Source organism: Bos grunniens, chromosome 5, assembly GCF_055505025.1.
Source record: "Bos grunniens cultivar Pamir isolate PY7600 chromosome 5, Bosgru_T2T1.0, whole genome shotgun sequence".
Lineage (NCBI taxonomy): Eukaryota > Metazoa > Chordata > Mammalia > Artiodactyla > Bovidae > Bos > Bos grunniens.
Window position 1 is genome coordinate 115,207,228 of NC_141169.1, and position 12,834 is coordinate 115,220,061.

Here is a 12,834-nt window from a genome sequence, read left to right on the forward strand (position 1 = left end):
CTCTGGGTTTATCCATCGCCTACTATGTATCGGGCATCATGCTGAGAGCTTCCTGTGCGTTCACCCTCACAGAAGCCCTGGGAGGTGGGGACTTCACAGAGGATGGGCTCAGAAAGGCCCAATTGCTATCTGAGGCTACACAAGTTATAACTGGCAGAGTCAGTATTCTAACTCAGGGCTGTGTGACCCGGAGTCCCAGCCCTTGCCGACCAGGCTGCAGGTTCCTGACTCAGAAAATGCTTTTACCCGAGATTGAGGACAGAAGGAGAAGGGGACGACAGAGGATGAGATGGTTGGATGGCATCACCAACTCAAATAGACATGAGTTTGAGCAAATTCTGGGAGATGCTGAAGGACAGGGAAGCCTGGAGTGCTGCAGTCCACGAGGTCACAAAGAGTCGGACATGACTGGGTGGGGCGACTGAAGAACAAAGGGGTTCACGGACTTCCCAAAGCTTAGCTACAGACCCCCAGGTCAGACAGGTCAGAGAGACCTGGGTTCAAGCCCCAGCCCTCCAGTCTCTTGGCTGTGTGGCCGCAGACCCATCAGGACCCCTCTTTGAGGCTCAGTTTCTCCATCTGTGCAATGGGGCATTCCACCTTGCAGGGGGCCATCCAGGCAAGACACCCAGCCCACCAGGCTCTCAATGGCCTCTCGTCCTGGGAAGGTGCCCCCACAAAGCATCCACCAGGCGGGCACGAGTGGAACAACACTGTGAGAAGCTGGTCACTCTAGCTCCTGGCAAGGAGCTCAGGCCAGCTCAGGAGAGAGCCCTGAAACCCTTTGATGGGTCTCTCCTGGTATTACAGAGTCTCTGTCAAAGCTGGAGGATTTTCCCGACAAGGTTCCCAGTCAGTTCAGTTTAGTTGCTCAATCGTGTCTGACTCTGCTACCCCATGGACCGCAGCAGGCCAAGCCTCCCTGTCCATCACCAACTCCTGGAGCCTACTCAAACTATCGAGTCGGTGATGCCATTCAACCATCTCATCCTCTGTCGTCCCCTTTTCCTCCTGCCTTCAATCTTTCCCAGCATCATGTCTTTTCCAGGGAGTCAGTTCTTCACATCAGGTGGCCAAAGTATTCGAGTTTCAGGTTCAACATCAGTCCTTCCAATGAATATTGTGTTGATTTCCTTTAGGATGGACTGGTTTGATCTCCTTGCAGTCCAAGGGGCTCTCAAGAGGTTTCCAAGGCTGGGACAAAAGTCTGGGATGGCACATGGAGAGACGGCCATTTTAAACCTGCACTGGGGACATCTCCAACGGTCCAATGGTTAAGACTCCATGCTTCCGATGCAGAAGGCGCGGGTTTGACCCCTTGTGATGGAATTAAGATCCCACATGTCTCGTGGCAGGGCATAAAATAAAAGTAAAGAAAAATAAAATGAAATAAAACCTGCTCTGACCCCTGGGTCCCCCGGGTGGGCCCTGGATGCCAAGGCCAGGGCTTGGCAAACATGCTTGGTCAACCTTCTCCCTGGGGTTCCCAGCTGCCCTCTCCTCCTGTCCCGGGCCTTGGACATGGGAATGTCCTCGTGTCTCTCAAGTCTTTTCAGGAAGACTGCATGCTCACTGTGGCTTCCCTTGACATCGTGGCTAAAGGACCCACCCTTCCCTCACTCTCCTCGCACTCCCTGGCTTTACTCCTCTGCCTTGCGTGCTTGCTGTGTACGCAGCTGCCCAGAGCTCTATTTTCTGGTCAGCTGGTTTCTCCTCCACTGTGTCCCACACTTGGCACTGAGCCCTGTATCACTGCCATGAACGAGTCATCTCTAGATCGCCATCACCCACACCCCAGCCAGGCATACGGTAGGTGTCAATCAATATTTGCTAAATGAATGATCAAAGCAAATCACAGTAAGAACAAAACTCAGCCCTAAGTTGGCACAGAGGGTTTGCTGGCCCATGGATCCCTGAATTGTAGAGAGATGTAGTCATGGCCCCAGCAGGAGGGGCTTACCTAGGGCTGGGGGGGATCCACAGAGTCTTTGGGAGGGAGGCTCCCAGGCAAGGAAGGGACTCCCTGTCCACTGGCCCTGGGACAGGCCAGCAAATCTCAGTGGGGAAAGGGAAGCTGAGGCCAGCTATGGTGGGTGGAAAGGACACTGTGGCAGGAGTAGGGAGACTCAGGCTTGAATCTACCTCTGCTGTTCATGGGCTGGTTGGTCTCTGACAAGTGGCTGGCCTTCTTTTTCAGAGCTTCAGTTTTCTGATCTGTAAGATGAGGCCGCCAGGATTCTCTGGCCTGTACTGATACATGGACTGTTCATACGCACCAGTGTCTGTAACATGGGACAGAGGTAAGGATTGCAGGCAATAATAGAAAATGCTTGGTAGTAGGATCGAGGGATCTGAATGGATCATGGCAGCTACTATTGTTATTGTTATTGCTATTATCATATGCCATCTGATCCTTTTTTGGACAGGAAGCCAAGGCCTTCTACAGGCCCAATTCCTATTCCAACGGTTTTTGCTTCCTCCTGTCCATTTAATCTGCATATTACTTGGGAACCTTGCAAGGCAAATATTTTCACCCAGCCCTTCCTTGGGCACTTCTATCCCCTATCTGTCCCTAAACTGTCCTTTCTCCTCCATCTGTTCTGCTAATGTTCATTGTTGTTCTTCAATTGCTAAGTTGTGTCTGACCTTTTGTGACCCCAGGGACTGCACAGCACACCAGGCTGCTCTGTTCTCCACTATCTCCCAGAATTTGCTCAACTTACGTCGATGATGCCATCCAACCATCTCATCCTCTGTCATCCCCTTCTCCTCCTGCCTTCAATCTTTCCCAGCATCACGGTCTTTTCCAATGAGTCAGTTCTTCACATCAGGTGGCCAAAGTATTGGAGCTTCAGCTTCAGCATCAGTCCTTCCAATGAATATTCAAGATTGATTTCCTTTAGGATTGACTGGTTTGATCTCCTTGCAGTCCAAGGGATTCTCAAGAGTCTTCTCCAACACCACAATTCCAAAGCATCAATTTTTCAGCCCTCAGCTTTCTTTGTGGTCCAACTCTCACATCTGTACATAACCACTGGGAAAACCATAGCTTTGACTAGACTGACTTTGTCGGCAAAGTGATGTCTCTGCTTTTTAATGTGCTGTCTAAATTTGTCACAGCTTTCCTTCCAAGGAGTAAGCATCTTTTACTTTCATGGCTGCAGTCACTGTCCCCAGTGATTTTGCAGCCCAAGAAAAGAAAATCTGTCACTGCTTCCACTTTCGCCCCTTCTATTTGCTATTAAGTGATGGAGCCAAATGCCATAATTTCAGTTTTTTAAATGTTGAGTTTCAAGCCAGCTTTTTCACTCTCCTCTTTCACCTTTATCAAAAGGCTCTTTAGTTCCTCTTCACTTTCTGCCATTAAAGTGGTGGTGGTGGTGGTTTGGTCACTAAGTCGTGTCTGACCCTTGCAACCCCATGGACTGTAGCCCACCAGGCTCCTCTGTCCATGGGATTCTCCAGGCAAGAAAACTGGAGTGGGTTGCCTTTTCCTTCTCCAGCCATTAAAGTAGTATCATCTATTTATCCAAGGTTGTTGATATTTCTCCCGGCAATCTTGATTCCAGCTTGTGCTTCATCCAGCCCAGCGTTTCTCATGATGTACTCTGCATATAAATTAAATAAGCAGGGTAACAATATACAGCCTTGTCATACCCCTTTCCCAATTTGGAACCAGTCTGTTGTTCCACATCCAGTTCTAACTGTTGCTTCTTGACTCACATACAGGTTTCTCAGGAGATAGGTCAGGTGGTCTGGTACTTCCATCTCTTTAAGAATTTTCCACAGTTTGTTGTGATCCACATAGTCAAAGGTTTTAGCGTAGTCAGTGAAGCAGGAGATGTTTTTCCGGAATTCTCTTGCTTTCTCCAAGATCCAATGACTGTTGGCAATTTGATCTCTGGTTCCTCTGCCTTTTAAACTTAGCTTCTATATCTGGAAGTTCTCGATTCACGTATTGCTAAAGCCTAACTTGAAGGATTTGGGGCATAACATTGCTAATATGTGAAATAAGTGCAGTTGTACGATAGTTGGAACATTCTTTAGCATCCCCCTTCTTTAGGACTGGAATGAAAACTGACCTTTTCCAGTCCTGTGGCCACTGCTGAGTTTTCCAAATTTGCAGACCTATTGAGTGCAGCACACCAACTATATCCCAGACACCATGTCTTCAGCTTTGAGACCCCTCTGGAAACATTCTTACACTTAGCAGTGAGATCATGGCTTGCTTTGCCCCTCCCTCTTTTAAAAAAATATTTACTTTTATATATTTGGCTGCGCAGGTCTTAGTTGCAACAAGTGGGATCCAGTTTCCTGACCAGAGATGAACTCCAGGCCCCTCGCGTTGGGAACGTGGAGCCTTAGCCACTGGACCGCCAGGGAGTCTGCTTCGTCTCTCTGAGTCTGTTTTCCCATCTGCAGAGCACATTTAGAGAGAAGTCCCTATTTTGGAAGGCTCCTCCTTCCGTCTATAAAGTAGCCCAGGACAATCCAGGCTTTGTAGGGTTTGGAGTTTACCTGATTTGAGAGGCTCTCACAGAAAGGATTACAAAATCAGAAGAGAGGGAAGGAGGGGTCTTGAAGCTGACCTTCAAAGTTTAGTCTTCACTAAACCTTTGATGATTATCTCCTCTGACCCTCCCTCTAACCCTATAGGGTGGAGGTGGGAGGGGGTATGCTGCCATCCCATTTTACAGATGAGAACAATGAAGAAAAAAAAAATATATCCATGTCATCACTCCAGAGGTGGGGAGAAGGGGTGGGGGGACTCCCAGTGGGTAGCAAACAGCAGAACTCAGGGGAGGGGAGCTCCCCGGAACCTGCTGTTTCTCTCTCAGAAGAGGCAGCAGGAAGGAGGCAGGCAAGCCTGTCGTGTTCCTGGGACAACAGCTACTTTGTAATCCCGGTGCTCTGCCCTGTCTTCCTCCACCTCCACACACTCCAGGCTGGGAACTCAATATCAGGCTGGGAACTCAAGACCCTACTCCTCCCCAACCCATCCCAGGGCTGGGGACCACCCCTCCTGGAATTTTTCTGATGTCTCCTCTCTCCCGGGAGGTTTCTGAGGCCCTTCTCTGCCACCCATTTCCCCCCAGACCCAGGAGCGCCAGAGCAGCGGGGGGCTGTCCTCACCATGGCTATAGGAACACAGGTGAAGTGGATGGTACAGCTGGAAGGATAGGGGGTGGGAGGAAGGGGGTGCAGGAAGACCCCTGACTTTGGTAGGATGCTGCTGAGGCTGTTTCTACAAAGCTGGAGTCTAACTGTTCACATCTGTGAAAAAGACTTAAAAATACCTAAAGCCTGGACTTCCCTGTGGTCCAGCGGTTAAGAATCCACCCGCTGGGACTTCCCTAATGGTCCAATGGCTAAGGCTCTGAGATCCCAGTGGACAGAGCCTGGGGTTTCATCCCTGGTCAGGGAACTAAGATCCCGCATGCTGCAACTCCGGGAGCTGGTGATGGACAGGCAGGCCTGGTGTGCTGCAGTCCATGGGGTCGCAAACAGTCAGACACGACTGAGTGACTGAACTGAATTGGTGCTGCAACTAAGACCTGGCACAGCCAAAGAAAGAAAGAAAGAATCCGCCTGCCAGGGGAGGGGACACAAGTTCCATCCCTGGTCTGGGAAGATCCCACGTGCCTCAGAGGAACGAAGCCCCTGCAGCACAACTACTGAGTCACTTGCCTAGAGCCCTTGCTCCACATCAAGAGAACAACTGCAGTGAGAAGCGCAGACGACCAGAAAAAGTTCGCAGGGAGCAACGAAGGCGCAGCACAGCCATAAATAAATAAATTGTAAAAAAAAAAAAAAGAGCCTAACGCCTGATGGCTGCAGGGCCTGGGGGAGGGAGGAGGAGCTACTGTTTAGCAGGTGTTTTCAAACATGGGAAGTTGTGGAGATGGATGGTAGTGATGGTCGAACGTGCTTTGCCTTTGCATACTGCTCGTGGGGCTCTCAAGGCAAGAATACTGGAACGCTTTGCCATTCCCGTCTCCAGCGGACCACGTTTTGCCAAACTCTTCATCATGACCCTTGAAGAGCTGACTCACTGGAAAAGACTCTGATGCTGGGGAAGATTGAGAGCAGGAGGCAAAGGGGCAACAGAAGATTAGATGGTTGGATGGTATCACCGACTCAATGGACATGAGTTGAGCAAACGCTGAGAGATAGTGGAGGACAGGGAAGCCTGGCGTGCTGTAGTCCATGGGGTTGCAAAGAGTCGGACACAGCTTCAGGGACTGAAGAACAACATGAATACCACTACACAGTGCACTTCCAAATAGTAAAGACCCTACATTCTGTTTTGTGCGTTTTCACGCGATTAAAAAAAAAAAGTTGAAGAAAAAAACAAACTCAAACAAAACTTAACTCCTGAAGCTGCCAGCACAGAGAGCTGGGATATTTGAGCACTGAAGTCACGCTGTCATTTAGCAGGTCATTAAGTTCTCTTTCTTGCATGTGCATGAAAAAAAAAAAAAAAGCATCAAGCAGCCCTAAGGACTTCTTTGAGGCAATCCATGTTGAGACCCTGGATCACCCACATAAATGCAGTCAGGGGGATTCATCCCGACAGTTCTGCGGAGCGAACCACAAACCTGCAGAGCGCAGGAGACAGAGAGACACTAACCGAGTAAGCAGATCACCCCCTAGCAGTTCTGTTGCCTTTTGGACCCCGCCAGGTCCTGGAGTCGGGCGGGGACGCGGCCCTGGGGGCGGGCCGGGGCGGGGCCGGCGGTTGACACCCTGGCGCACGCGGGCCCCTAGCCGCAGACAATACGCCTCGCGGCTCGAGCTCTGTGGACGCCGCCGCCGTCACCACCCGCCGCCACTGCCACCACCGGACGCGAGGTGAGCCCTCCCGCCCCTGCTGTGACCCTCGCTCCCTGCCGGCCACCCCTCCGCCCAGCCCGAGCCCGGCAGGTGAGCGCCCTGGGGCTGCCCTGGGCGCCCGCTGGAAGGTAGAGAGGCCAGTGGCCCCAGATTTTCCTGTCCCGGCTGGATTACTTACTTGCGGGCGGCGTCTGGGGACCCTGGCTCCGAAACACCCGCCTCGCTGGCTGGGGTGGTGGGGCGGGGCTCCAGTTCTCCGGTGCGCGATCTTGGCCTCTGGGGGCCTCAGTCTCCGCATCTGTGCAATGGGGCGGCCCGTCTGCCCCGCGCCCGGGGGACCCGGCGCCCGATCGCCCTTCTCCTCCCTCCGAAGCCGGACTCCCAGGTCCTCTGGGCATAGGACCCGAGCGCAGGGCTGGTAGCCCAGGGCCGCGACGGCGCGGTCCCCCCAAAAAGAAAAAGGATGGGGGCGGGGGAGGAAGATGGCGTCGGGAACCGGTCCCCGCCGGCCCGGGGTGCCCGGGCGCCGCGCACCGGCCAGGGGGCCCGAGCCCGGCCGGACGCGGGACGCGGGGAAGTCCGGAACAGGAACTGCGCGCCGGGCGGGCGCGGCGCCCTCTGCCTGCCCACGCCCGGGGCAGGTGCGCCCCGCGGGGAAGGCGCCCTGGTCGCTGGTGCAAAGCAGGGACCGCCGGGCGCGCCCCATCCGGGGACCGCGAGGCGTCCCGCCGCCGGCCCCGCGCTGCCAGGACCAGCCCTGAGGGGCTCCGGGCTCCCCACCTCCTGGGTGTGAGTCGTTTGGTAAACCGTTAATTGTTAGTATAGTTTTCGCCAGGACGTTGTTGTTCTTGCCGCTGCTGCTATTGTAGCGTTTTCCAAGCACCTATGCGGCCTGGTTTCCTTCCTAAGCTTCGCTGCAGCTCCCCGGGAAGGGAGGGTTATGGCTTTATCCTTACCACGTTAGGGAGGGCTCTGCGCTGGCCGGCCTCCAAGGACTGGAGGCCTCCTTGTACGGCTGGAGAAACTGAGCCTGAGTTCAGGAGGCATTACAAATGCTGTCTAACCAAAAAGCCCAGAGCTGTTCCCTAGAAGCCAAGCCAAGCTCTCCACTCAGCCACTTTCTGGCTGTGTTGTCTTTGCTGGGTTCTGGCACCCCTGAGCCTCAGTTGCTCATTCTGTAAAATGGGTCCATGAGGTTTCCCACCAGGGCTGGAGGAACACCACCCCCGAGTGTTGGTGGCCGTTAGTGACTTCTCCGGAGTTAGCTCTTTAACTCTATTTCTACTTATTCTGGGCTGCCCTTGGAATGAGTTCTTAGTAGGAGCGGCACACTTGGGGCGGTTGGCATCTGATGCCACAGTGGCCGGGATCCCGGTCTTAGCACTGGGCTGGTGGTGCTGGTCTTCCCCATGGTCTCATCTCCCCTCCCTTCTCAGTCCAGGATTTGGGGATTTCCCACCGTCTTAACCTCGGGGTCACTGTGGCTTCTCCAGCCTTACCAACATTAGCTTGTACAAGTTTACTTTTGCTTGTGTTTGGTTTGGGAGGAGTGGAGTCTGGGGAGAGGGGCTTCTGGGGGACAGTGCCTTGGAATGTCCTTCGGGGCAGGAAACAGTTTTAACTTACCCTCTAAGATGGCTGCCAGGTGATTTTATTTTTTTCGGTGGGAACTATATCAGCAGGAATATTTCTCTAAGCACCAGAGGTTCTGTGCAGCCTTCCATGGGAGCGGGTGAGGCCTAAAATAAGTGGAGTGATGTACTTTGGCACCGCCCCTGTGGATGCCAGACTCACTATCGCAATTGCTTCCTCCTCTGAGAAGCCTTCTGTGAATACCTGATCTGGAGCCGCAGCCCTCCCACTGTTCCCGGGGGTTCCTCTGCCCTAAAGCTCTCTCTCTCTTTTTTTGATAAGTAAGAAGTGAATTTATTTAGAGAGATACACATACCATAGACAGAATAGAGTCTGTCTCAGCGAGAACGGCCTTGGGAGAAATACACTCTATTGACAGTGTGGGCTGGCCTAGGATTTTACTTTATTGTTTTCAGGACTGTCAAGACAGTGTGGAAATTACACATGCTCACTTAGTATGATTTACACAAGCCTATAGCTCCACTGGAACAGGAATTTCTTTTTTCTTTTTTTTCTTTTTCTTTTTGGCCATGCCACACAGCTTGTGGGATCTTAGTTCCCCAACCAGGGATCAAACCTGGGCCCCTTGGCACTGGAAGCACAGAGTCTTAACCACAGGACCGCCAGGGAAGTCCTAGAACAGGAGTTGAGAAAGATCACACTAGAGTATCCCCCGTGCCCATCACAACCTGAGCACTCTGGGAAGAAGCTGGTTAGAGCTTCTAAACATAGCTGGTTGTATGTATCAATATGTTTATTGTAAGTTTTATTAGGTGGTCAGTAGGTGTAGAAACTGGGTTTCCCTGGTGGCTCAGACAGTAAAGAATCTGCCTGCAATGCGGGAGACCTGAGTTCCTTCCCTGAGTTGGGAAGATCCCCTGGAGGGGAGGCCATGGCAGCCCCCTCCAGTCTTCTTGCCTGGAGAATCCCCATGGACAGAGGAGCCTGGCAGGCTACAGTCCACGGGGTCACAGAGTCAGACGCAACTGAGCACAAGCACAGATACAGAAATTGAGCTGCAAAGAAAGGAGAGAGCAGTGGTCGTCCGTTTTCTCACGTCTGGTCGTCTAGGAAATGGACGGGGGTCCTCGGTGAACGGCTCCATCCACCAGTGAGTCTTGACCCTGACCTCCGAGGTGTTTCCCCCTCTCCCTGGAAAGCATCCTGTTTTTAGTGATCCCATTAAGTTTGTAGACAATTAATGGCTTCTGGCTTCCCCTCCCGTGGCCGTAGTGGATCCCACGAGAGTCGGGCTGTTTTTCTCTTGGCCCAGAACAATTCTTCGGTGTTTCAAGGAAGTTCCCGGCACACTTGGGTTTTGTTGTCGGCGGCCACCAGGAAGCCTGCGGCGGGTCTGAGTGGACGTGTGCGGCCGGCGCTTTGTCCTGCCGTGGGTTGGTTGGGGCCGGGCCCTGGGCGAAACACAGAATGTAAGCAAATAAGTCCCCGGCCGGAGTCCCTCACTGGCCTGGAGGCGGGCAGGAGAGGCCGGGCCTGGTGGTCAGGGCCCTGGGCGGGCTTGGGGAGGGCAGCTGATTTCCCTAGTGTCAATATTGGGCTGTGACAACACAAAACACCCTCTGGGCCTTGCCAGGCGCTGCCTGGTAAACCTGTTTTTCTGGAGGTGGGAGAAGACCCGGGGTCACCCAGAGTCTGAGAGGAGAGGCAGGCTCGGGGCCGGAGTGGGCAGCCCACCTGGCTCTGGGCAGAGGCACTGGGTCTGGCATGGAACTCAGCGAAGGCTCGGAGGCTGGCCAGAGAGATGGGCGGATTTCCCATTTGCAGACAATGACGCATCCGGGAAATCCCGGCGGTGAACTGGGTGGGCGTGCACTGCTGCGGAGCTCCAAGTTCACCGACCAAGAGCCTCCCGTTAGTGAGCGCTGACTGTATACCAGCGGTCCCCAACCCTTTTGATACTAGCGATCGGTTTCCACGGACTTGTGCGGAGGGGATGGTTTGGGGATGATTCAAGCACGCTACAGTGATCATGCTCTTTTTCTGTTATTATTACATTGTGATACAGAATGAAATAATTATATAGCTCACCATCATGCAGAGTCAGTGGGAGCCCCGAGCTTGTTTTCCTGAGCTCGGGTGGTCATGCGGGCGTCGGGGAGCGGCTATAGGTACGGATGAGGCTTTGCTCGTTCACCTGCCGCTCACCTCCTGCTGGCTGGGTTGCTCACAGGCCCTGCACCCATCCAGGTTTGCGGCCCAAGGGTTGGGACCCTGCTGTATACCATGCATGCAACCTCTGCCTCCTCTCAAAAGCTGAGTGTGTCCGGGCCAGCGTGCCCTGGCCAGGAGTTGACTGTCCTGTGAGCCCAGTCCCTTCATTCTGTTGGGCCTGTATTATCTGGTTCCCTTGGGCTGTCCTCATTCACTAGTTCCTGCTCTGAGCCAGGGCAGACAGACAGGTAAACATTTAATGAGACTGTCATGGGCTGTGTGCCTAATCCAGGTCTGTTTACACAAGGTGCTGGGTTAGGAGCAATTAATTCTGTCCTGGGAGGAAGTAAGTTCTGAGCCTGGAGGAAGACGCAGGTCCCTGATGCCAACATGGGGAGGTAGCAGGAGGTGTAAAGGTGGGCTTGAGGGTGTGGAAAGAGAGGAGTAGGCAGCCCAGGATCTGTCCCCAGAAAGGGGAGCCCCCAAGGCTGCTGATTGGAGGGGTCCGTGTCCAGATCTGGTAAGTGGTTGAGACCCTGCAGCGCTGGGGAGACCCAAAACTGTCTGGAAGGAAGGAGACCGTGAGGGCCACGTCTCTCTGAGCCCTTAGTGTCTGGACCCAGGAGCACATAGTCCTTCATGTAAATTCTTACGAACTTTAATTGAAGTATATTTGATTTACAGTATTGTGTTACTTTCAGGTATACAACAAAGTGATCTGGATATCTGTATATATATGTGTATATATAATCTTTTCTGTTAGGTTATCACAGGACACTGAACGTGGTGTCCTGTGCTATATAGGAAGTCCTTGTTTGTTTTATATATGGTAGTGTAGATCTGTTAATCTGACACTCCTGATTTACACTCCCTCTTTCCCCATTGGTAAACATAAATTTTCTATGCCTGAGTCTCTTTAGTAAATAAATTTATCTGTACTGTTTTAGATTTCACATGTAAGTGATATCAACTGTCTTTCTCTGTTTGAGAATGACAATCTCTAGGTTCATACATGTTGCTGCCAATGGCAACAGTTCATTCTTTTTGAAAAAAAAGTGCAAGTTGGTCACTCAGTCGTGTGTGGCTCTTCGCGATCCCGTGGACTGTAGCCTACCAGGCTCCTCTGTCCATGGAATTCTCCAGTCAAGAATACTGGAGTGGGTTGCCGATTCATTCTCCAGGGGATCTTCCCAACCCAGTGACTGAACCTGGGTCCCCTGCATTGCAGGCAGATTCTTTACTGTTTGAGCCACAGGGAAACCCTCATTCTTATTATAACTGAGTAATATTTCGTGTGTGTGTGTGTTGGGGGAGGATTTCCCAGGGGTGTGTGTGGGCTTCTCAGGTGGCTCAGCAGTAAAAGAATCCACCTGCAATGCAGGAGATGGGGGTTTGATCCCTGACTCGAGAAGATCCCCTGGAGAAGGTAATGGCAACCCAGCCCACTCGGACATGACTTCACAACATAACAACAGCAACACACACACACACACACACACCCTACATCTTAAACTAATCATCTGTTGGTGGGCACTTGGATTGTTTCCATGTCCTGGCTGTTGTAAATAGCACTACTGTGAACCTGAGTTTCATCTTTTCCAGATATGTGCCTGGAGTGGGGCTGCTGGATCGTATGGTAGCTCTGTTTTCAGTTTTTGAAGGAACCTCCACACTGCTGTGCGTGGTGTCTGTACCAGCTGACATTCCCACCAACAGGGTGGGAGGATTCCCTTCCCCCACACCCTCTTCAGCATTTATTGTTTGACATTCAGCCTTTTTAAATGTATGCGGCAGCCCCAAGCAGTACCTTGGCACCGTTCTTTTTCTAATGGAGATGGAAGCCCGGGGCCCCCTTTAGGTGGCAACGAGGACGCGGCCGACTGGGACCCCCTGCAGACCGGCCGTGCAAGGCCTCCTCACCGTGATCCCCACCTGGTTCCTCCTCACTTCATGATGTGTGTATTCTAACAAACACCTTAGTCTGGGTGGTTCATAAGCCACAGATACTTACCTCTCACTGTTCTGGATGCTTGAAGGCCAAGGTCAGGGTGCCACAGACTTCCTGTGTCCCCAGTGGAGGATGTGAAGGGAGCACTCCTGGGCCTGGTTTAGCAGAGTCCTAACCCATTAGCAGAGCCCTCGGGATCTCCTTGCCTCCCGGGGCCCTCCCCTCCTTTTTTCATCCACAGGCATTAG

At 52.6% G+C, this 12,834-nt stretch overlaps 1 protein-coding gene across 3 annotated transcripts in view; it reads left to right on the forward strand.

Moving 5' to 3' along the window:
- Nucleotides 1-2,514: 2,514 nt before the first annotated feature.
- The window catches only part of BIK (BCL2 interacting killer), a 38,813-nt gene continuing 28,493 nt past the window's right edge, over nucleotides 2,515-12,834 (forward strand). For 2 of the 3 annotated variants that reach the window (XM_086403176.1, XM_086403175.1), the window contains exon 1: nucleotides 2,515-6,852. In XM_086403176.1, the coding sequence (XP_086259302.1) occupies nucleotides 6,461-6,852 (392 nt within the window). In that variant the 5' untranslated portion in view covers nucleotides 2,515-6,460. Of the gene's footprint in view, nucleotides 6,925-12,834 lie in introns of all 3 variants that reach the window. The other variant, XM_086403177.1, reaches the window with a different exon arrangement.